General features: G+C 51.4%; 1 protein-coding gene across 1 annotated transcript in view; it reads right to left on the minus strand.

The window, feature by feature from the left end:
- Window positions 1-18,807: 18,807 nt before the first annotated feature.
- The window catches only part of LRP6 (LDL receptor related protein 6), a 30,753-nt gene continuing 26,253 nt past the window's right edge, over window positions 18,808-23,307 (minus strand). Inside the window, exons 12-23 of the mRNA XM_073544063.1 lie at window positions 22,720-23,046; window positions 22,449-22,648; window positions 22,157-22,368; window positions 21,879-22,069; window positions 21,588-21,797; window positions 21,385-21,510; window positions 21,075-21,311; window positions 20,865-20,975; window positions 20,549-20,779; window positions 20,170-20,306; window positions 19,886-19,983; window positions 18,808-19,234 (exon numbers count right to left, since the gene is read on the minus strand). Coding sequence (XP_073400164.1) covers window positions 18,952-19,234; window positions 19,886-19,983; window positions 20,170-20,306; window positions 20,549-20,779; window positions 20,865-20,975; window positions 21,075-21,311; window positions 21,385-21,510; window positions 21,588-21,797; window positions 21,879-22,069; window positions 22,157-22,368; window positions 22,449-22,648; window positions 22,720-23,046 — 2,363 coding nt within the window. The 3' untranslated portion in view covers window positions 18,808-18,951. The remainder of the gene's footprint in view (window positions 19,235-19,885; window positions 19,984-20,169; window positions 20,307-20,548; window positions 20,780-20,864; window positions 20,976-21,074; window positions 21,312-21,384; window positions 21,511-21,587; window positions 21,798-21,878; window positions 22,070-22,156; window positions 22,369-22,448; window positions 22,649-22,719; window positions 23,047-23,307) is intronic.

Below are 23,307 nucleotides of genomic sequence, written 5' to 3' on the forward strand. Positions count from 1 at the left end.
ATTTCCCATCATACCAAGAAAAGCTCTCACCTGTTTCTTGGAAAGCTCTTGCGGCCACTTCTGGATTGCCTCCACCTTATTTACTTGTGGCTTGATTTCATCTCTCCTGACAATGTAGTCTAAGTACTTGGCCGCTTCCTTCCCTATGGGACACTTTCTTGGATTTATAGTAAACCAAGCGTTTCATAAAGCATCAAGAATCACCTGTGCTTTATGTAGATGACTACCCCAGTCAAGGCTGAAGACCACAATGTCATCCAGGTAGGCCACGGCATTTTCTTATGGGGAGCTAGGATTTGATCCATCACCCTCTGGGGGTGGCTGGGACACCCTGTAGTCCAAAGGGCATCCTGGTATACTGAAAGCACCCATCAGGTGTCTCCTTGGCACTCTGGGACATGGGGTTTTGCCAATAGCCCTTCATGATCTTGCTACGACTTTAACAAGCTCACATGGTATATTTGGTGCAGCTTCTTTCGTCCTGGCTGGTGTTTTTTCACCACCTCGTATGGGCCTTGCTACTTGTCCATGAACTTGTTCTTGACTAGGAGTATAAGCTCCAGTACCCGGTCCCCGGGCTGGCACTGCCTCAGCCTCGCTGATCGGTTATACACCCTTGCCTGTACCTCCTGTATCGGGAGGAGATGCACCTTCACGATAGGCATTACTTGCGTCGTCCTCTCCTGCATCTGGGTGGCATGCCCTATGACGCTCCGGTGTGACGTCACCTCGGCTTCTCGTATTTCCTTGGAGACATCTATGGTAGGAGCCCTCGCAGATGTTGGCCATACAGGAGCTTGAATTAAGAGAAACCAGTGGAGGCTTGAGGAACTTTTCTGACGGGAAAGAGCAGGAACAGAAGTAAATAGTCCCAGTCTTGACCATCCTTCTCAATGACCTTCCTGAGCATCATCTTTAAGGTCTCATTAAAACGCTCCACTAGGGGGTCCATCTGCGGATGGTAAGCGGAGGTTCGCAGCTAGGCATTCTGGAGGACCCTGCACAGCTCCTTCATCACCTTGATCATGAACGGTGTCCCAAGATCTCCTTTGGCAGACCAGCCCTAGGAAAAATATGGACAAGCTCTCGGGCTACACACTTGGCAGATGAGTACCTTAGTAGTACAGCATCCCGGGTAACCGGTTGCATAGTCCATGACCGCCAGCATGTACTGTTTTCCCCGTGCGGACTTAACTAGGGAACCTACCAGGTACATCACAATTATCTCAAATGGGACCTCTATAAAAGGTAACGGGGCTAGTGGACTTTGGAACCGGGAAGACGGAGCAGTTACTTGGCTGTGGGGGGGGGGGGGCAGCACACACAATACTTTAGGATCTCTTGGAAATATCTGGGCCAATAGAACCTCCGCATAATTCTCTCTTGAGTTTTCTCTACACCCAGATGTCCCCGCAAAACACGCGAATGGGCCAGGTCTAGAACTCTCTGCCAATAGGGAGGTTGGACTTCTTGGTCACCGTCTCATCCTCTTCGCCGACAAGGACACACAGGAAACTCATCTACCTTTGATTTTGATGGAGTTTCTTCCCAAGGGGTATGGCTTTTGTCAGCCACACAAGGTACGGCTCCCTTTTGCCATAAGTCCAAAAATAAGGAAAAATCCTTCTCCCATATACCTGGATGCATCAAGTCCTTGACTACCACGAGCTCATGGGACTTGGTACCACATTCTGCTCCCATGGCTACTCTGGCCACCGGGTAGTCCTTAGCGCCTCTGTGTATAAAGCGAACGCCCACAGATTTGTCCTGGATCAACTGATGGGCAGTGAAGGACTGATCAGGGTCACCAGACTTTCTGAGTCCAAAAGATGAATCTGTCCATCACCATACACAACTATCTGGACAGGAGCGGAAGACTCTGGCTGCAACCACTTCTGGACAAGAGGTAATAAAGTCAAATATCTGCGAGCGAGGGGGTTTGCTGCCATCATGTGGTGGACTTACTGGGCTCCAACCGACAAAGTTGCTCCCAGGATTTCGATTTTTAACTTGGCGTATTCCTTGACATCCTGCAGTGCTAAGTGATAATATGCCTTTTGGGGTTCACCTGTCAAATATGGCCCACTGCTCTGACGGAAATCTCTCCCAATCAGCCACTCTCTCAAAAACTGTAAGAAAGGCTTCCACATCATCCCTCGGGGTCATCTTCTGCATGGCCCATCTTACTGTCTTCCAGGCGTGAGTCATCACCTGGACTTCAGGAAGGAGCTGCCGACCTTCCACGAACCGCTCTGCGAGCAACTCAATCTGCTGCCGCTGTTGTTGGAGCTGGTCTTGTTGCTGCTGCTGCCGCTGTTGTTGGAGCTGGTCTTGTTGCTGCTGCTGCTGCAGCTGTTGTTGGAGCTGGTCTTGTTGCTGCTGCCGCTGTTGTTGGAGCCGATCTTGTTGCTGCTGCCGCTGTTGTTGGAGCCGGTCTTGTTGCTGCTGCAGCTGTTGTTGGAGCCGGTCTTGTTGCTGCTGCCGCTGTTGTTGGAGCTGGTCTTGTTGCTGCTGCCGCTGTTGTTGGAGCTGGTCTTGTTGCTGCTGCTGCCGCTGTTGTTGGAGCTGCTGCTGAGTTTTCTGAATCTATTGCATAAGAAGCTGACTTGTCTCTTGTTGGGCTATCACAAGGTGCTTAATCAGGTCCTCCATGACCTCTGACTTTACTTCCTGGCTCACTGCCAACTTCACCCAACACATGCAGGTTATGCGTAGTAGCTACACCTGTTCCTGGAATGCTGCCCGCATTCTCCACCAACTGTGGCAAGTCGACTCACTCAGCTGCTCACAGAGGTAGACACAGGAAACATGTCTTCTGTTGGTTTATTTAGGTCACATAAACATGGCCTTCCTGTCAAAACCAGGAAACAGAAAGATAATGCATGGCACAGTCATTATGCCTGCGGGGATCGGCCCGCTCAGGGTGCAATCACCAGGGTCCAGCACAGTCGCACATAAACACTTCTCTGGAGCTTCTGGACTCCAGATTCACAGAGAGAGAGAAAACTCATTGGCCGGACATTTAACCTGCTGAACCACACCCTTAGGATGGAGATATGGTGAGCCCATCTCTTACAACTACTCACAAAAAATCCCAACCCTGCCACGGCTGATTAACCCCTCTCACACATAACATGCTGGAGAGAAACTTCTGGGTTTTCACATCACGGGAGATAGCAATCTTCATGATATATACAAGTATCTCCCCTCACATACAGCGCCAGTGACAGTAAGCCTGTCACCAGGTGTTATCAGTCATTGTACAGGAGGGAGAGGAGGTGAGCTGTGACATCAACTATTGTGAATGGTGGATCCTGTGTTATCCACTGTATATAGAGGTGTTATCAGCCATTGTACAGGAGAGAGAGGAGGTGAGCTGTGACATCACTTATTGTGAATGGTGGATCCTGTGTTATTAGCTGTATATAGAGGTGTTATCATTATCAGTCATTGTACAGGAGGGAGAGGAGGTGAGCTGTGACATCACTTACTGTGAATGGTGGATCCTGTGTTATTAGCTGTATATAGAGGTGTTATCAGTCATTGTATAGGAAGAGGAGGTGAGCTGTGACATCACTTACTGTGAATGGTGGATCCTGTGTTATTAGCTGTATATAGAGGTGTTATCAGCCATTGTACAGGAGGAAGAGGAGGTGAGCTGTGACATCACTTATTGTGAATGGTGGATCCTGTGTTATTAGCTGTATATAGAGGTGTTATCAGTCATTGTACAGGAGGAGGAGGAGGTGAGCTATGACATCACTTATTGTGAATGGTGAATCCTGTGTTATTAGCTGTATATAGAGGTGTTATCAGTCGTTGTACATGAGGAAGAGGAGGTGAGCTGTGACATCATTTATGGTGAATGGTGGATCCTGTGTTATTAGCTGTATATAGAGGTGTTATCAGTCATTGTACAGGAGGAGGAGGAGGTGAGCTATGACATCACTTATTGTGAATGGTGAATCCTGTGTTATTAGCTGTATATAGAGGTGTTATCAGTCATTGTACATGAGGAAGAGGAGGTGAGCTGTGACATCATTTATGGTGAATGGTGGATCCTGTGTTATTAGCTGTATATAGAGGTGTTATCAGCCATTGTACAGGAGAGAGAGGAGGTGAGCTGTGACATCACTTATTGTGAATGGTGGATCCTGTGTTATTAGCTGTATATAGAGGTGTTATCATTATCAGTCATTGTACAGGAGGGAGAGGAGGTGAGCTGTGACATCACTTACTGTGAATGGTGGATCCTGTGTTATTAGCTGTATATAGAGGTGTTATCAGTCATTGTATAGGAAGAGGAGGTGAGCTGTGACATCACTTACTGTGAATGGTGGATCCTGTGTTATTAGCTGTATATAGAGGTGTTATCAGCCATTGTACAGGAGGAAGAGGAGGTGAGCTGTGACATCACTTATTGTGAATGGTGGATCCTGTGTTATTAGCTGTATATAGAGGTGTTATCAGTCATTGTACAGGAGGAGGAGGAGGTGAGCTATGACATCACTTATTGTGAATGGTGAATCCTGTGTTATTAGCTGTATATAGAGGTGTTATCAGTCGTTGTACATGAGGAAGAGGAGGTGAGCTGTGACATCATTTATGGTGAATGGTGGATCCTGTGTTATTAGCTGTATATAGAGGTGTTATCAGTCATTGTACAGGAGGAGGAGGAGGTGAGCTATGACATCACTTATTGTGAATGGTGAATCCTGTGTTATTAGCTGTATATAGAGGTGTTATCAGTCATTGTACATGAGGAAGAGGAGGTGAGCTGTGACATCATTTATGGTGAATGGTGGATCCTGTGTTATTAGCTGTATATAGAGGTGTTATCAGTCATTGTACAGGAGGAAGAGGAGGTGAGCTGTGACATCATTTATGGTGAATGGTGGATCCTGTGTTATTAGCTGTATATAGAGGTGTTATCAGTCATTGTACAGGAGGAAGAGGAGGTGAGCTGTGACATCATTTATGGTGAATGATGGATCCTGTGTTATTAGCTGTATATAGAGGTGTTATCAGTCATTGTACATGAGGAAGAGGAGGTGAGCTGTGACATCATTTATGGTGAATGGTGGATCCTGTGTTATTAGCTGTATATAGAGGTGTTATCAGTCATTGTACAGGAGGAAGAGGAGGTGAGCTGTGACATCATTTATGGTGAATGATGGATCCTGTGTTATTAGCTGTATATAGAGGTGTTATCAGTCATTGAACAGGAGGAAGAGGAGGTGAGCTGTGACATCATTTATGGTGAATGATGGATCCTGTGTTATTAGCTGTATATAGAGGTGTTATCAGTCATTGTACAGGAGGAAGAGGAGGTGAGCTGTGACATCATTTATGGTGAATGGTGGATCCTGTGTTATGAGCTGTATATAGAGGTGTTATCATTGTAGAGGAGGAGGAGGTGAGCTGTGACATCACTTATTGTGAATGGTGGATCCTGTGTTATGAGCTGTATATAGAGGTGTCTCTTGTATTTCTAGGATAGTTTGTGATCCTTCGTCTCTACAGGCCGTACAGTTTGTCCTCCATATAATTATGATAACATCGGTGACTCTTTGCACAGATGAATATATTCTATAGCCGTTCCTGCCAAGAATAAGAAGCGTGTCACACATACAGGGATATAGAATAAGAAAATACTTTGTTGGTCCAAACACTTGGCCGAAAGATAAATTATTGATAAGTCGAGAAACGAGAAGTAACGAACAACCCACAGATAGAGCCACCGCCCTGCAATGTATGAAATGATCCAGTATATATAAGAGAAATCAGAGGAGGAGATCAGCAGCACCTGTCACCGGGGTCAAAAGCAAAGACTAAAGTGCTAGTGGTGCTAAATGTAAAGTGCAGCAATGGCAGCTGCCGAGCTGCCCAGAAGGTGCAGACACCAAGTCACAGCTGGACGAGGGACACTGACCAAGAATCAAGCGCAGGCTCCAGCCCAGAGATGTGGCCCCAGGTCATAAAACTGATGGGTCCCAGTATCAGTCATCTCCTAGCTGTGCACTAGGTGGCGCCACACGACACCATTCGCTACATTGTATCTTTTCTGCTCTTTTTCTCTTTTCTTTTGGCTTTTCTTGGATCAGCATTTCACAGCTCCGCGGTTCTCTTCGGTCTATAGGGATCGTCCTTCGTTCTGTGCGCGATTCCCCTTATACCGAACTGAGGACCTGATGATTATTGAGGAAAATCAATATTCTGGATCCAGGAATTGACTAAATCTCCCCAGAAATGAATAATGCTTCATTTTATCTTTTTTTTACCCTGACAATGCAGCTGATTAGGAGTCAGTGGTGACGAGGAGCAGAGCTGCAGTGTAAATCATGGATGGATGGAGAAGATGGAGATTTCTGGCTCCCCACCACCACAGACCCCGGCAGACATGACTGACGCCGTCACTTTACCCCTTCCCTTAAATCTTCACGTTCTTGTAAAGTTAGGCAGGTTCCAATTACATTTCATGTCCCCTTCCCCCAACATCCAGTGAGGGACAGGACCCCCGGGGACCACTGCAGCCGGTCTATGGTGGTCTATTGATGGGGACGTGGACCCACGATGGAGGGTGCAGACGAGAGTGACAGGCCTGGGGATAAGCAGGGAATCAGCTGTCAGCAAGAGGCGCTCTACCTGCACTACATGTACTGTAACGCCCGGGGTACAGGTCATCCGTATTGCACCACTGCCCCTGTACTGCATCTAAGGGATGGTGGCTTCCTTACCGTACAAAGGTTTGTACAGCACTCTGCACATGTTCAGTAAGGTGTTCTACCCTCACTACATGTCCTGTACTAGTCTCCTCCAGCACTACATGTCCTGTACTAGTCTCCTCCAGCACTACATGTCCTGTACCAACCCCACCTTCACTATAACACTGCACCAGGTCTACATGTCCTGTACTAGTCTCCTCCAGCACTACATGTCCTGTACCAACCCCACCTTCACTATAACACTGCACCAGGTCTACATGTCCTGTACTAGTCTCCTCCAGCACTACATGTCCTGTACTAGTCTCCTCCAGCACTACATGTCCTGTACTAGTCTCCTCCAGCACTACATGTCCTGTACTAGTCTCCTCCAGCACTACATGTCCTGTACTAGTCTCCTCCAGCACTACATGTCCTGTACCAACCCCACCTTCACTATAACACTGCACCAGGTCTACATGTCCTGTACTAGTCTCCTCCAGCACTACATGTCCTGTACCAACCCCACCTTCACTATAACACTGCACCAGGTCTACATGTCCTGTACTAGTCTCCTCCAGCACTACATGTCCTGTACTAGTCTCCTCCAGCACTACATGTCCTGTACTAGTCTCCTCCAGCACTACATGTCCTGTACCAACCCCACCTTCACTATAACACTGCACCAGGTCTACATGTACTGTACTAGTCTCCTCCAGCACTACATGTGCTGTACCAACCCCACCTTCACTATAACACTGCACCAGGTCTACATGTCCTGTACTAGTCTCCTCCAGCACTACATGTCCTGTACCAACCCCACCTTCACTATAGCACTGCACCAGGTCTACATGTACTGTACTAGTCTCCTCCAGCACTACATGTCCTGTACCAACCCCACCTTCACTATAAGACTGCACCAGGTCTACATGTACTGTACTAGTCTCCTCCAGCACTACATGTCCTGTACCAACCCCACCTTCAGTATAACACTGCACCAGGTCTACATGTACTGTACTAGTCTCCTCCAGCACTACATGTCCAGTACCAACCCCACCTTCACTATAAGACTGCACCAGGTCTACATGTACTGTACTAGTCTCCTCCAGCACTACATGTGCTGTACCAACCCCACCTTCACTATAAGACTGCACCAGGTCTACATGTCCTGTACTAGTCTCCTCCAGCACTACATGTCCTGTACCAACCCCACCTTCAGTATAACACTGCACCAGGTCTACATGTACTGTACTAGTCTCCTCCAGCACTACATGTCCTGTACCAACCCCACCTTCAGTATAGCACTGCACCAGGTCTACATGTCCTGTACTAGTCTCCTCCAGCACTACATGTCCTGTACCAACCCCACCTTCAGTATAGCACTGCACCAGGTCTACATGTACTGTACTAGTCTCCTCCAGCACTACATGTCCTGTACCAACCCCACCTTCAGTATAGCACTGCACCAGGTCTACATGTACTGTACTAGTCTCCTCCAGCACTACATGTCCTGTACCAACCCCACCTTCACTATAACACTGCACCAGGTCTACATGTACTGTACTAGTCTCCTCCAGCACTACATGTCCTGTACCAACCCCACCTTCAGTATAACACTGCACCAGGTCTACATGTACTGTACTAGTCTCCTCCAGCACTACATGTCCTGTACCAACCCCACCTTCAGTATAGCACTGCACCAGGTCTACATGTACTGTACTAGTCTCCTCCAGCACTACATGTCCTGTACCAACCCCACCTTCACTATTAGGCTGTGTGCACACGCTGCGGAAAAGGTGCGGATTCATCCGCGCGGATTTTGTACAATCCGCAGGTGAAACCGCAGGTCAAAAGACCTGCGGTTTTACCTGCGGATTGCTCTGCGGTTTTGCCCTGCGGTTTTTCATCTCCTCAATGGAGGAGATGGCAAACTGCAGGAGAATCCGCAGAAAGAATTGACATGTCAATTCTTTCTGCGGATTGAAAACCGCAGATAATCCGCGCGGAAAATTCCGCACCGTCTGCACTGCGGTTTTTGATTCCCATAGGGAATCATTGTACTGTACACCGCAGCAGAAACTGCTGCGGGTCCGCAGCGGCCAAAACCGCTGCGGAACCGCAGCAAAATCCGCAGCGTGTGCACACAGCCTAACACTGCACCAGGTCTACATGTACTGTACTAGTCTCCTCCAGCACTACATGTCCTGTGCCAGCCCCACCTTCAGTATAACACTGCACCAGGTCTACATGTACTGTACTAGTCTCCTCCAGCACTACATGTCCTGTACCAACCCCACCTTCAGTATAACACTGCACCAGGTCTACATGTACTGTACTAGTCTCCTCCAGCACTACATGTCCTGTACCAACCCCACCTTCAGTATAACACTGCACCAGGTCTACATGTACTGTACTAGTCTCCTCCAGCACTACATGTCCTGTACCAACCCCACCTTCAGTATAACACTGCACCAGGTCTACATGTCCTGTACTAGTCTCCTCCAGCACTACATGTCCTGTACCAACCCCACCTTCAGTATAACACTGCACCAGGTCTACATGTACTGTACTAGTCTCCTCCAGCACTACATGTCCTGTACCAACCCCACCTTCAGTATAACACTGCACCAGGTCTACATGTACTGTACTAGTGTCCTCCAGCACTACATGTCCTGTACCAACCCCACCTTCACTATAAGACTGCACCAGGTCTACATGTACTGTACTAGTCTCCTCCAGCACTACATGTCCAGTACCAACCCCACCTTCACTATAACACTGCACCAGGTCTACATGTACTGTACTAGTCTCCTCCAGCACTACATGTCCTGTACCAACCCCACCTTCACTATAACACTGCACCAGGTCTACATGTACTGTACTAGTCTCCTCCAGCACTACATGTCCTGTACCAACCCCACCTTCAGTATAGCACTGCACCAGGTCTACATGTACTGTACTAGTCTCCTCCAGCACTACATGTCCTGTACCAACCCCACCTTCACTATAACACTGCACCAGGTCTACATGTACTGTACTAGTCTCCTCCAGCACTACATGTCCAGTACCAACCCCACCTTCACTATAACACTGCACCAGGTCTACATGTACTGTACTAGTGTCCTCCAGCACTACATGTCCTGTACCAACCCCACCTTCACTATAACACTGCACCAGGTCTACATGTACTGTACTAGTGTCCTCCAGCACTACATGTCCAGTACCAACCCCACCTTCACTATAACACTGCACCAGGTCTACATGTACTGTACTAGTGTCCTCCAGCACTACATGTCCTGTACCAACCCCACCTTCACTATAACACTGCACCAGGTCTACATGTACTGTACTAGTCTCCTCCAGCACTACTTGTCCTGTACTAAAACCTACCTTCACTATAACACTGCACCAGGTCTACATGTACTGTACTAGTCTCCTCCAGCACTACATGTCCTGTACCAACCCCACCTTCACTATAACACTGCACCAGGTCTACATGTACTGTACTAGTCTCCTCCAGCACTACATGTCCTGTACTAAAACCTACCTTCACTATAACACTGCACCAGGTCTACATGTACTGTACTAGTCTCCTCCAGCACTACATGTCCTGTACCAACCCCACCTTCACTATAACACTGCACCAGGTCTACATGTACTGTACTAGTGTCCTCCAGCACTACATGTCCTGTACCAACCCCACCTTCACTATAACACTGCACCAGGTCTACATGTACTGTACTAGTCTCCTCCAGCACTACATGTCCAGTACCAACCCCACCTTCACTATAACACTGCACCAGGTCTACATGTACTGTACTAGTCTCCTCCAGCACTACATGTCCTGTACTAAAACCTACCTTCACTATAACACTGCACCAGGTCTACATGTACTGTACTAGTCTCCTCCAGCACTACATGTCCTGTACCAACCCCACCTTCACTATAACACTGCACCAGGTCTACATGTACTGTACTAGTGTCCTCCAGCACTACATGTCCTGTACCAACCCCACCTTCACTATAACACTGCACCAGGTCTACATGTACTGTACTAGTCTCCTCCAGCACTACATGTCCTGTACCAACCCCACCTTCACTATAACACTGCACCAGGTCTACATGTCCTGTACTAGTCTCCTCCAGCACTACATGTCCTGTACCAACCCCACCTTCACTATAACACTGCACCAGGTCTACATGTACTGTACTAGTCTCCTCCAGCACTACATGTCCTGTACCAACCCCACCTTCACTATAACACTGCACCAGGTCTACATGTCCTGTACTAGTCTCCTCCAGCACTACATGTCCTGTACCAACCCCACCTTCACTATAACACTGCACCAGGTCTACATGTACTGTACTAGTCTCCTCCAGCACTACATGTCCTGTACCAACCCCACCTTCAGTATAGCACTGCACCAGGTCTACATGTACTGTACTAGTCTCCTCCAGCACTACATGTCCTGTACCAACCCCACCTTCACTATAACACTGCACCAGGTCTACATGTACTGTACTAGTCTCCTCCAGCACTACATGTCCTGTACCAACCCCACCTTCACTATAACACTGCACCAGGTCTACATGTACTGTACTAGTCTCCTCCAGCACTACATGTCCTGTACCAACCCCACCTTCAGTATAGCACTGCACCAGGTCTACATGTACTGTACTAGTCTCCTCCAGCACTACATGTCCTGTACCAACCCCACCTTCAGTATAGCACTGCACCAGGTCTACATGTACTGTACTAGTCTCCTCCAGCACTACATGTCCTGTACCAACCCCACCTTCACTATAACACTGCACCAGGTCTACATGTACTGTACTAGTGTCCTCCAGCACTACATGTCCTGTACCAACCCCACCTTCACTATAACACTGCACCAGGTCTACATGTACTGTACTAGTGTCCTCCAGCACTACATGTCCAGTACCAACCCCACCTTCACTATAACACTGCACCAGGTCTACATGTACTGTACTAGTCTCCTCCAGCACTACTTGTCCTGTACTAAAACCTACCTTCACTATAACACTGCACCAGGTCTACATGTACTGTACTAGTCTCCTCCAGCACTACATGTCCTGTACCAACCCCACCTTCACTATAACACTGCACCAGGTCTACATGTACTGTACTAGTGTCCTCCAGCACTACATGTCCTGTACCAACCCCACCTTCACTATAACACTGCACCAGGTCTACATGTACTGTACTAGTCTCCTCCAGCACTACATGTCCTGTACCAACCCCACCTTCACTATAACACTGCACCAGGTCTACATGTCCTGTACTAGTCTCCTCCAGCACTACATGTCCTGTACCAACCCCACCTTCACTATAACACTGCACCAGGTCTACATGTACTGTACTAGTCTCCTCCAGCACTACATGTCCTGTACCAACCCCACCTTCACTATAACACTGCACCAGGTCTACATGTCCTGTACTAGTCTCCTCCAGCACTACATGTCCTGTACCAACCCCACCTTCACTATAACACTGCACCAGGTCTACATGTACTGTACTAGTCTCCTCCAGCACTACATGTCCTGTACCAACCCCACCTTCAGTATAGCACTGCACCAGGTCTACATGTACTGTACTAGTCTCCTCCAGCACTACATGTCCTGTACCAACCCCACCTTCACTATAACACTGCACCAGGTCTACATGTACTGTACTAGTCTCCTCCAGCACTACATGTCCTGTACCAACCCCACCTTCACTATAACACTGCACCAGGTCTACATGTACTGTACTAGTCTCCTCCAGCACTACATGTCCTGTACCAACCCCACCTTCAGTATAGCACTGCACCAGGTCTACATGTACTGTACTAGTCTCCTCCAGCACTACATGTCCTGTACCAACCCCACCTTCAGTATAGCACTGCACCAGGTCTACATGTACTGTACTAGTCTCCTCCAGCACTACATGTCCTGTACCAACCCCACCTTCACTATAACACTGCACCAGGTCTACATGTACTGTACTAGTCTCCTCCAGCACTACATGTCCTGTACCTACCCCACCTTCACTATAGCACTGCACCAGGTCTACATGTACTGTACCTACCCTACCTTCAGTATAGAACTGCACCAGGTCTACATGTACTGTACTAGTCTCCTCCAGCACTACTTGTCCTGTACCAACCGCTCCCTTCAGTATAACACTGCACCAGGTCTACATGTACTGTACTAGTCTCCTCCAGCACTACTTGTCCTGTACCAACCGCTCCCTTCACTATAGCACTGCACCAGGTCTACATGTACTGTACCTACCCTACCTTCAGTATAGAACTGCACCAGGTCTACATGTACTGTACTAGTCTCCTCCAGCACTACTTGTCCTGTACCAACCGCTCCCTTCACTATAGCACTGCACCAGGTCTACATGTACTGTACCTACCCTACCTTCAGTATAGAACTGCACCAGGTCTACATGTTCTTACTAGTCTCCTCCAGCACTACATGTACTGTATCAACCCCTACCTTCACTATAGCATTTCCTCAATGTGCTGCCCACAGCTGCTACAAACTCTTGTTCTCACCAGAGACGGGCGATTAGAATTAGAATCAAATGTCCTGAAATCTGTTTTGAAGCCTAAATATGGTGTAAGAGGTCAGAAAAGAATGAAACTGGAATTATTACTCAGGGAGAAGAAGAATGCAGGGGGATCGGCAGTTTCCAATCTGGGGGTATATTATTCGGCCTCACATCTGCAACATTTCCACGGTTGGAGACCCCCGTATGAGATCGGGGTAACTGGACGTTTGCTTATAAAAAATAGAACGTTTCTCTCCAATGTGTAAACTGGAGGCAGAAAACCGCAAGTAAAAGCAACGGTGGGAAGGAGGAATCTTACTTGTATAAGGGGAAAAAAGTAGCTCCGTGTGTCTTGGCTGGCGTCACGTGGAAAGAGGTCGCATCAGTGACGTCACTGCTCTCCAAACCATCGTCGTGGCCATTAGTGGATTACCGGCAGAGAGGAGACTATAACTTTGCTTTTTTATTTACATTTTTTGGTGAATAAATGGGTAGAAGAGGACGAGGAGGATTTCAGTTAACGGACTTTACTGTGTCATCATTACATTTGACTCTGGGGTTAGTGATGGGGTGTATTATAGACGCTTCGCCATTACTAATCTTTGGGCTTAGTGTCAGGGAACATAAAACAGCTGACATCAACCCCACCACTATTACCCCACTTGCAGCAAGGGGCAAGCGGGAGGAGCCGGGCAAAGCGCCACAGTTGCCACATCTAATAGATACGCCATTTCTGGGTGGCTGCGGGCTATTTTTAAGCTGGCGAGAAGAACCAGCCTGAGAATATCAGCCCGCAGCTGTCTGCTTTAGCTTGGCTGGTTGTCAAATTATTTAACTATTTAAGTAATTAAAATAAACAGCATGGTGAGCCCTCTAGTTGTGATAATCAGTGAAGATAAAGCAGAGAGATGGGGGCTGCAGCCCACAAATGTCAGATTTACCTGTGCTAGTTATCAAAAATAGACAAGACTGCACATCTTTTTCTTAATATATATATATATTTTTTTTTTTTGCACAGTGTGAACCAGCCAATCATAGCCATCACAATACTTGAGCCAGAAGTGCCAACACAGTAATCGATATGACCTTCACTTTTTAGGCATCAATGTATATAATACTGAGAAAAGAAAACTGATCGGCTTTTCAGCAGAAGTTTGGGAAGGGACTGATGTCACATAATGCCAAATCTCACCAGGGATCTACCATAGGAAACACAGCTGTTACTTGGATATTGGAATAAATGTTATTCTAGTGAAAGTTTTTTTCAATAAAAATGAACAAGGGTCCGGAGCGCGGAGAACAAGGGTCCGGAGAACAAGGGCCCGGAGAACAAGGGCCCGGAGAACAAGGGTCCGGAGAACAAGGGTCCGGAGAACAAGGGCCCGGAGAACAAGGGCCCGGAGAACAAGGGCCCGGAGCGCGGAGAACAAGGGCCCGGAGAACAAGGGCCCGGAGCGCGGAGAACAAGGGCCCGGAGCGCGGAGAACAAGGGCCCGGAGCGCGGAGAACAAGGGACCGGAGCGCGGAGAACAAGGGACCGGAGCGCGGAGAACAAGGGACCGGAGCGCGGAGAACAAGGGCCCGGAGCCCGGAGAACAAGAGGCAGTGCCGGGAATATTAAAATGTAACAGTGTACAGAATGTTTATATTAGTCCATCAGTAACCATAGAAACAGGAACTAAAAGAAAGACACTGAAGAGGGAAAATGTGAAAACCAAAATGCCAGTCACTTTCAGAGCATTTGGTTGTGACTATAGTACCTATCCTGCTCTCCACCTGCACTACATGCTCCGTACCACCCTCCCCCTGCACTGTATGTTCCGTGCCACCCTCCCCCCGCACTACATGTTCCGTGCCACCCTCCCCCTGCACTACATGTTCCGTACCACCCTCCCCCTGCACTACATGTTCCGTGCCACCCTCCCCCTGCACTACATGTTCCGTGCCACCCTCCCCCCGCACTACATGTTCCGTGCCACCCTCCCCCCGCACTACATGTTCCGTGCCACCCTCCCCCTGCACTACATGTTCCGTGCCACCCTCCCCCTGCACTACATGTTCCGTGCCACCCTCCCCCTGCACTATATGTTCCGTGCCACCCTCCCCCTGCACTATATGTTCCGTGCCACCCTCCCCCTGCACTATATGTTCCGTGCCACCCTCCCCCTGCACTATATGTTCCGTGCCACCCTCCCCCTGCACTATATGTTCCGTGCCACCCTCCCCCTGCACTATATGTTCCATGCCACCCTCCCCCTGCTATATATTTTCCGTACCACCCTCCCCCGCACTGTATGTTCCGTACCACCCTCCCCCTGCACTATATGTTCCGTACCACATCAGGCCAGGGGGAATCATTTCCACGATTGTTCTCACAGGACTAAGTGTCGGAGCCTCCACTGAACATTCATGTCGCCTGGATAATAACTGAGACGTTTCAGGTTTTGAGCTTTAGTTTTATTATAAAAATTAACTCTTTGTTACTGCTCGACGTACAGTAATGGCGGCTCTGTATACAGGTTGCCGGTGATGTATTATACACAGCGTACAAAGTCAGGCTCATAGATACAAAAAAAAAAATAAAAAATAAAAAAAATGTAAAAACACATTGAGAAAAACTGTCGTATGAGCGCGCGGCGCGGACCAAATGTTGGCCAATATCATAAATCCTCCATACGTCCTCGTGCAGATCTGTCGTACCAGCGGCAGCAAAAAAACGAGTCAGTGGTAACGCTGAACGGTAACATTAGGGGAAGAGACACAGACACGGCGAGACCCCAGTCCTCACACCCGAGTCATGCCCTCCTCTGTGCCGGCTGAGACCCCCGTCCTCACACCCGAGCCATGCCCTCCTCTGTGCCGGCTGAGACCCCCGTCCTCACACCCGAGCCATGCCCTCCTCTGTGCCGGCTGAGACCCCCGTCCTCACACCCGAGCCATGCCCTCCTCTGTGCCGGCTGAGACCCCCAGTCCTCACACCCGAGCCATGCCCTCCTCTGTGCCGGCTGAGACCCCCGTCCTCACACCCGAGCCATGTCCTCCTCTGTGCCGGCTGAGACCCCCGTCCTCACACCCGAGCCATGCCCTCCTCTGTGCCGGCTGAGACCCCCGTCCTCACACCCGAGCCATGCCCTCCTCTGTGCCGGCTGAGACCCCCAGTCCTCACACCCGAGCCATGCCCTCCTCTGTGCCGGCTGAGACCCCCGTCCTCACACCCGAGCCATGTCCTCCTCTGTGCCGGCTGAGACCCCCGTCCTCACACCCGAGCCATGCCCTCCTCTGTGCCGGCTGAGACCCCCGTCCTCACACCCGAGCCATGCCCTCCTCTGTGCCGGCTGAGACCCCCGTCCTCACACCCGAGCCATGCCCTCCTCTGTGCCGGCTGAGACCCCCGTCCTCACACCCGAGTCATGCCCTCCTCTGTGCCGGCTGAGACCCCCGTCCTCACACCCGAGCCATGCCCTCCTCTGTGCCGGCTGAGACCCCCAGTCCTCACACCGGAGCCATGCCCTCCTCTGTGCCGGCTGAGACCCCCAGTCCTCACACCCGAGTCATGCCCTCCTCTGTGCCGGCTGAGACCCCCAGTCCTCACACCCGAGCCATGCCCTCCTCTGTGGTGGCTGAGACCCCCAGTCCTCACACCCGAGCCATGCCCTCCTCTGTGGTGGCTGAGACCCCCAGTCCTCACACCCGAGTTATGCCCTCCTCTGTGCTGGCTGAGACCCCCAGTCCTCACACCCGAGCCATGCCCTCCTCTGTGGTGGCTGAGACCCCCAGTCCTCACACCCGAGCCATGCCCTCCTCTGTGCCGGCTGAGACCCCCAGTCCTCACACCCGAGCCATGCCCTCCTCTGTGCCGGCTGAGACCCCCAGTCCTCACACCCGAGTCATGCCCTCCTCTGTGCTGGCTGAGACCCCCGTCCTCACACCCGAGTCATGCCCTCCTCTGTGCTGGCTGAGACCCCCGTCCTCACACCCGAGTCATGCCCTCCTCTGTGCTGGCTGAGACAGCCGTCCTCACACCCGAGTTATGCCCTCCTCTGTGCCGGCTGAGACCCCCGTCCTCACACCCGAGTTATGCCCTCCTCTGTGCCGGCTGATAAACGCTGTGTGTCAGGGGCTTTGGTCACTGCAAACTTGATTGGTCCTAATAATGCTGACACAACGGGCGGCCATTATTTACGGGACCCTACACTGCAAACGGGGGCAACCGACATTAAATAGGATAAGCAACAACGTAACCGTCTCTTTAACATGTGGCTTAGTGTGCTCCACAAACAGCACCACACCTGGCTGAGAGTGGTACTGCAGCTCCGCACTTCATCACAGCACCCCCTAGGGGCAGAAGCGGCAATGTAAAAAAAAAAAAATAGGGGGTCTTCTGTCCATCAGTGGTTAAATGCTTCGTTTCCCAGCTAGTCTCACTGCTCCCTCTAAACCACTTGTCTCCTTTCCGCCATTTTTTTTTTTTTTGCTGCAGCGGCATCCGCCGAGAACAAACGCCTGAAATCCGCCATAGTGGTGAGTGTGCGTACTGCACGGACATACACGTCTATATACACAGGTATACGGCGAGTACAAAACGTTACATGTTCATAAATACAGTCCATTATCTACATCGTATGCGCTAGAAAAAACACTTAACATTCGCAGCTTTCGTAAAATAGAAACTTCCGGAACTCTACAGCGCCGGAGGACACAGCCGCCGCAACAGACGATCGGGCGACGACACAACCTTTGGCTTAAAAATTAAAAAAAAAAATAAAAATAAATAAAATTTGCAACTTTAAGTCCACCCCCAGCTTAATGGTTTAGTGGTTTTGCCCGACGCTCATCTCTAGTATCAGATTAGTGGTGAATGAGGAGAGGAAGGAACCATTCACAGAGCAGGGGGGAGGCGAAAGGACAGCTATGGTAATGGGGCGGATACACACCACATAGCTGCTACAGTTTTTATAACTACAACTTCCAGCATGCCCTGGATCTGAAGAACTACAGATTGGAGTAATAGACTCCAAGTTAGGTAAAGAGGGTAGCCTAAAATGCAGCATCAGTGGAGTTCCCCTTTAATTCTTAAAGGTATATTACGTAATTTCCCCCCCCCCCCCCCCGACAAACTGTAAATAAAATATAAAATTACTCTCATGTGGGGGGGGGGTGGTTTAATCCTTAAAGTGACCCCAGGTCCAGTCGGCCATTTTCTTTCATCGCTTGGAATATTTATTTTTTTTGGCGTTAATCTCTGGCGCGGCGCCTCCTCGGCAGCTGATTAAGGCATTGTGTGTGTTCTGTCTGCAAAAATAGATAATTCTATATATTTATATATTTGTACAATATATGCGGAGGAGGGGAATCTTTTATACAAAAGCTTAGACGTCTGATGAACGGGGGGGGCGCACTTTCACGCCATTACCTGCACGATCAGGAGGAGCGAGCTAAGAAAATATATAAATATCCATCTGTATGTACACAGGTCTGACCGGAGCGGCCCTCCCGTTCCCCGCTGCACGGGAAAAAAATAAAAATAAAATCTGTACATGAAATTAAAACCATTGTGGGTCCGCAGGGGGCTCAGGAGGAGTCCGTACAGGGCGAGGGGGCTCAGGAGGAGTCCGTACAGGGCGAGGGGGCTCAGGAGGAGTCCGTACAGGGCGAGGGGGCTCAGGAGGAGTCCGTACAGGGCGAGGGGGCTCAGGAGGAGTCCGTACAGGGCGAGGGGGGCGGCGGGTACAGATGATGGGAGTAGCTGCGCTCTGTGTATGGCGACGGAGGACAACTCTCCTCAGCGGACAGGTACTGACTCCGTGGTGTCGGGGGAGGGGGAACCGGCTCGGAGTCGTAGTTCAGGTCGCTGGTGTAATCCTTGGTGGTGGTGGACGTCAGCCGGTGACTGGGGGTGTAGTCGCTGTCGCACACGTCCGTGCTGCACGGCGTGGTGGGAGGCGCAAAGTGGCGGTAGCTGTATGGTCTGTAACTGCGGGAGAAAAGATGGTCAGTGACGGATCAGAGGCAACAGTACAGGATTGCGGTCAGTGAACGGAAACCTTTATATTATATCTAGTAAAGCGCGCTGCCCTGTCAGAACAGCGCCCCCCGACCATGGGCTGCGAGCGGCGCTGCGGCTCATCTACATCAGCTGCAACACCAGAAACAACCCACGGTCCGGAGGTGCCGCCGTAGCTGAAATTTTAACTCTCACAGCTGAGAATTTGTGACAATGTATCAGTCGTAAGAAGGTCGTCCGGCTGTGATACATTTGTAACAAACCTGCAGCCGCGCGAAATGACAGCAAGCAGAGATCTCGACGTAGGAGTCTCAGGAGACGAGCGGCGCGCGGACGGGCCCCTTACCTGTACGAGCGGACGGGCCCCTTACCTGTACGAGCGGACGGGCCCCTTACCTGTACGAGCGGACGGGCCCCTTACCTGTACGAGCGGACGGGCCCCTTACCTGTACGAGCGGACGGGCCCCTTACCTGTACGAGCGGACGGGCCCCTTACCTGTACGAGCGGACGGGCCCCTTACCTGTACGAGCGGACGGGCCCCTTACCTGTACGAGCGGACGGGCCCCTTACCTGTACGAGCGGACGGGCCCCTTACCTGTACGAGCGGACGGGCCCCTTACCTGTACGAGCGGTGCGTGGACGGGCTGTTGGAGGAATATCCGAACTCCAAGGTGTAGTGTGACCGCTCCGTGGCCGGGGAGGGCGGAGGGTTCAGGATCTGAGATGGGGGGGGGGGGGGGGGGGGGAAGGGAAGGGAAGACGTCAGTGCAAAGCCTCCGTGACAAGTGTCCGACATATAAGGCCCCTCTGTGCACCCCAATCATCGAGGACCCCCACAGCTGCTGTCCTGTGTGGAAAGGCCAATGATGAATGGGGCCGTAGGCATACGGATTCAGAGACTCACCGGTGGGAAGTAAGTCCCTTTGGTGCTGGAGGAGCTGCTGGACGAGGCTCCGGTCACGTGAGCGCGGTCATATGGCGGCCCGCTGCTCCCACCCATGATGCTGAGGGAGCTGATCACAGATTTCCCACGGGACATTCCTGCAGAAAGAGACCGGAAATATTAACTACACCTGGAGGTGACGTGGTTAAAAGCCCAGGCCGGCAGCACGAAACCCAATCCCCCCTCCGCACAATGGACGCCCACATGTAACTGAATACGGGTCACATCCTCGCACTGACGGCCGGGGGAGGGGCGCTTGCAGGATGGCGGCTGCTCTTTGTAGTGCAGGACATGATCACTTACACGGACAGTGCCAGTAGATCGAGATGGCGGCCCTCACCTGGCAGGGAGCTGGTCAGCGAGCTCGGGTGCGGCACGTATCCCAGCGGCACAGAGGCCGGACCGTGCACCACGTAGTCGTTCGCCATGGTCTCGCCGTCGCCCTTCATACGCGGGCACAGCACCTTATGGCACACAAAGTACACCCCTCCAACCAAGAAGACGGTGAGGACGACGCCGATGATGGAGCCGATGGTGCTGGTTGAGGGTGGAGACGGCTCCTCGGTGGGATCTGACGAGGACAATACATATTAGGTGGAGGGCTGAGCTGCAGAAAACGAAGGCGGGAGGGGAAGGGAGAGTCATGGCCGACTTACAGCAGCCCAGTTCATCGGAGCTGTCACTGCAGTCCCGGTTGTGGTCGCACCGCCGGTGTTTCCCGATGCACTGACCGCTGCCGCAATGGAACTGCTCAGTCGTGCAGATCTCTGGAGGAGAAAGACGGTGGTCCGATAAAATCAGCTGCTGCAAAACTACAACTCCCAGCATGCTCCAATCTGGCCGCCGTTGCAGGGGTGGCTGCTTACCGTTGCAGTTCTTCTCGTCGGACTTGTCCTGACAGTTGGCCTCGCCGTTGCACCGGTAGGAAGAGTCGATGCACTGCCCGCTGGCGCACTGGTACTGGGTGCTGGAGCACTTGGGGCAGTTGTGCTCGTCACTGTTGTCCATGCACTCCATGAAGCCGTCGCAGCGCCACTCGGCAGGAATGCAGTCCACCTCTCCGGTGTAACAGGTGAACTGCTGTGGGGAACAGGTGGGGGGCTCTGCAGGAGGAATCCAGAGAATGAGCGGCCGGATAGTCATAACCCGTACATTCCAGGGGTCGGGGTCACCCACCTCCGCAGGACAGCTCATCCAGTAGGAGGACCAGGTGCACGGGGCAGGAGCAGCGCGTGGTCCCGTCTCCCTTCACGATACAGATGTGGCTGCAGCCGCCATTGTCCTGGGCACAGGGGTGCTCCCCTGTAAGAGAGAGAGCGCGCCATCAGCAAACCGGTCCGGGAACGAGCCGCCATATTGTCCGTGATGGCGGCACTCACTGTATTCCTTCACGTTCAGCTCCGTCACCGCGTGAATGTCCGTCAGGAAGGGGATCCGAGCCTGGATTTTGGTGCGCCCCTCGCGGCCGGATTTATCGATGCGTTCGATCATCTGCTGCTGCCGGTCGATCCAGTACAGGTGGTTACCGAAAACAGTCAACCCCACCGGCTGCAGCACGTTGGAGTCCTCCAGAACGATGCGATTCCCGCCTGTCACACAGGAAACGCAACCATTAATCCAGAAGCCGTATGCGGCTCGCTTTAAGAGTGATCACATGCGCCAACACTTACCAGACAGGTCGCTGCTCTCGATCCGCCGCAGGTCCGAGTCGGCCCAGAACAACTTCCCCATCTTATTATCCAGAGCGAGTGCAATGGGTTTACTGAGGCCGGTGAAGAAGAGGACCTCGCGCTCCGTCCCGTCCAGAGCCGCACGCTCGATTTTGGCCGAGCGCTCCTGCAGGTTGGTGAAATACATGTACCTGCAGCGGCAGAAGCACGGCGGCATTGGGTCAGTACCCCAGGTCAGGGACCATTATGAGCGAGCACAGTGTCACCTGCACACTCACCCGCGCTCCGGGTTCACCAGGATGGCTCTGGGCCGGTCCTGCTCCCCCCTCAGGACTATGCCGACAGCGCGGCCGTCCATGCGGGTGACGTTGATCACGTTGGTCACCTCGCAGGTCCAGTAGATGAAGCGGCTGTAGATGTCGATGCTCATGTCGTACGGCTGCATGTCCAGGTTCTGGTTGGGGTTGTTGTTGGAAACCACGGTGACATTCTGCAAGGAAAAGGTTAACACGTGAACTTGCCATGCGCCGATCTGCGAGGGTCTGTAGCGGGTCGTGTGCCGCCGCTCACCTGGGTGCCGTCTTCCAGGGATCTGCGGATGCTCTGACGGGAGTCGATCCAGTACAGGTGCTTCTCCACGGGGTCATAGTCGATGGCGCGCGCGTTGCGCAGGTTGTGGATGGGGAGGATGATGTCCGGACTCTGCTGCTCGTCGATCACCATCCGGTTAATGGCGTTTTTCTGACTGAAGAGCAGGAAGGCGCTGGGAGCTGAGAGAGAGAGGATCGGACATTAGTACAGTGCACGGACCACTACAACCCCCGGGGGCAGCGCTACTCACCACTACAAGTCTTGTTATCCGCGTTCAGGGAGTAGTGCACCGGGCAGCCGCACGTGTAGCCGCTCACCGGCGTGGCCAGGCACAGGTGGGAGCAGTGGCCATTGCTGGACGCACACTCGTTCCACCCCGACTGCCGGGAGGAATGAAACACCAGGATGTCCATCACGTAGTCTAGGTGGCCCTGGATGATGGTCCGGTTCTGCCCGCTGGTTTTGTTGGCTCTCTCGATGCTTCGGCGACTCCAGTCCGTCCAGTAGATGAAATCCTGGTACTGGGTTAGACCGAAAGGGTGCGGCAAGTCGTCGGCTATGACCTCCCGGTCTAGTCCTGTGGAGGAGGACAGCTTGTTATACAGCACCAATCTCACTCCTGCATTGTGTCATGTGATTCTGTTCATAAAACAATCCCCGTCGCTTGTGTCCACAGCTCCTGTGCAGAGCAATGCATCTCCAGATAAACTAATGCAACTGTGCACTTCAATTCCAAGTGTCTGAACTCCTCTCCAGTATTGTGGCCACATCAGCAGTGACCTGTGCAGTCCAGTGTCATTCTATTGTAGCCCAGTTACAATTTCCTTCTGCAACTGCT

The sequence above is a fragment of the Dendrobates tinctorius genome, unplaced genomic scaffold, assembly GCF_039654945.1.
Source record: "Dendrobates tinctorius isolate UK_male_01 unplaced genomic scaffold, ASM3965494v1 ptg000136l, whole genome shotgun sequence".
Taxonomy (NCBI): Eukaryota; Metazoa; Chordata; class Amphibia; order Anura; family Dendrobatidae; genus Dendrobates; species Dendrobates tinctorius.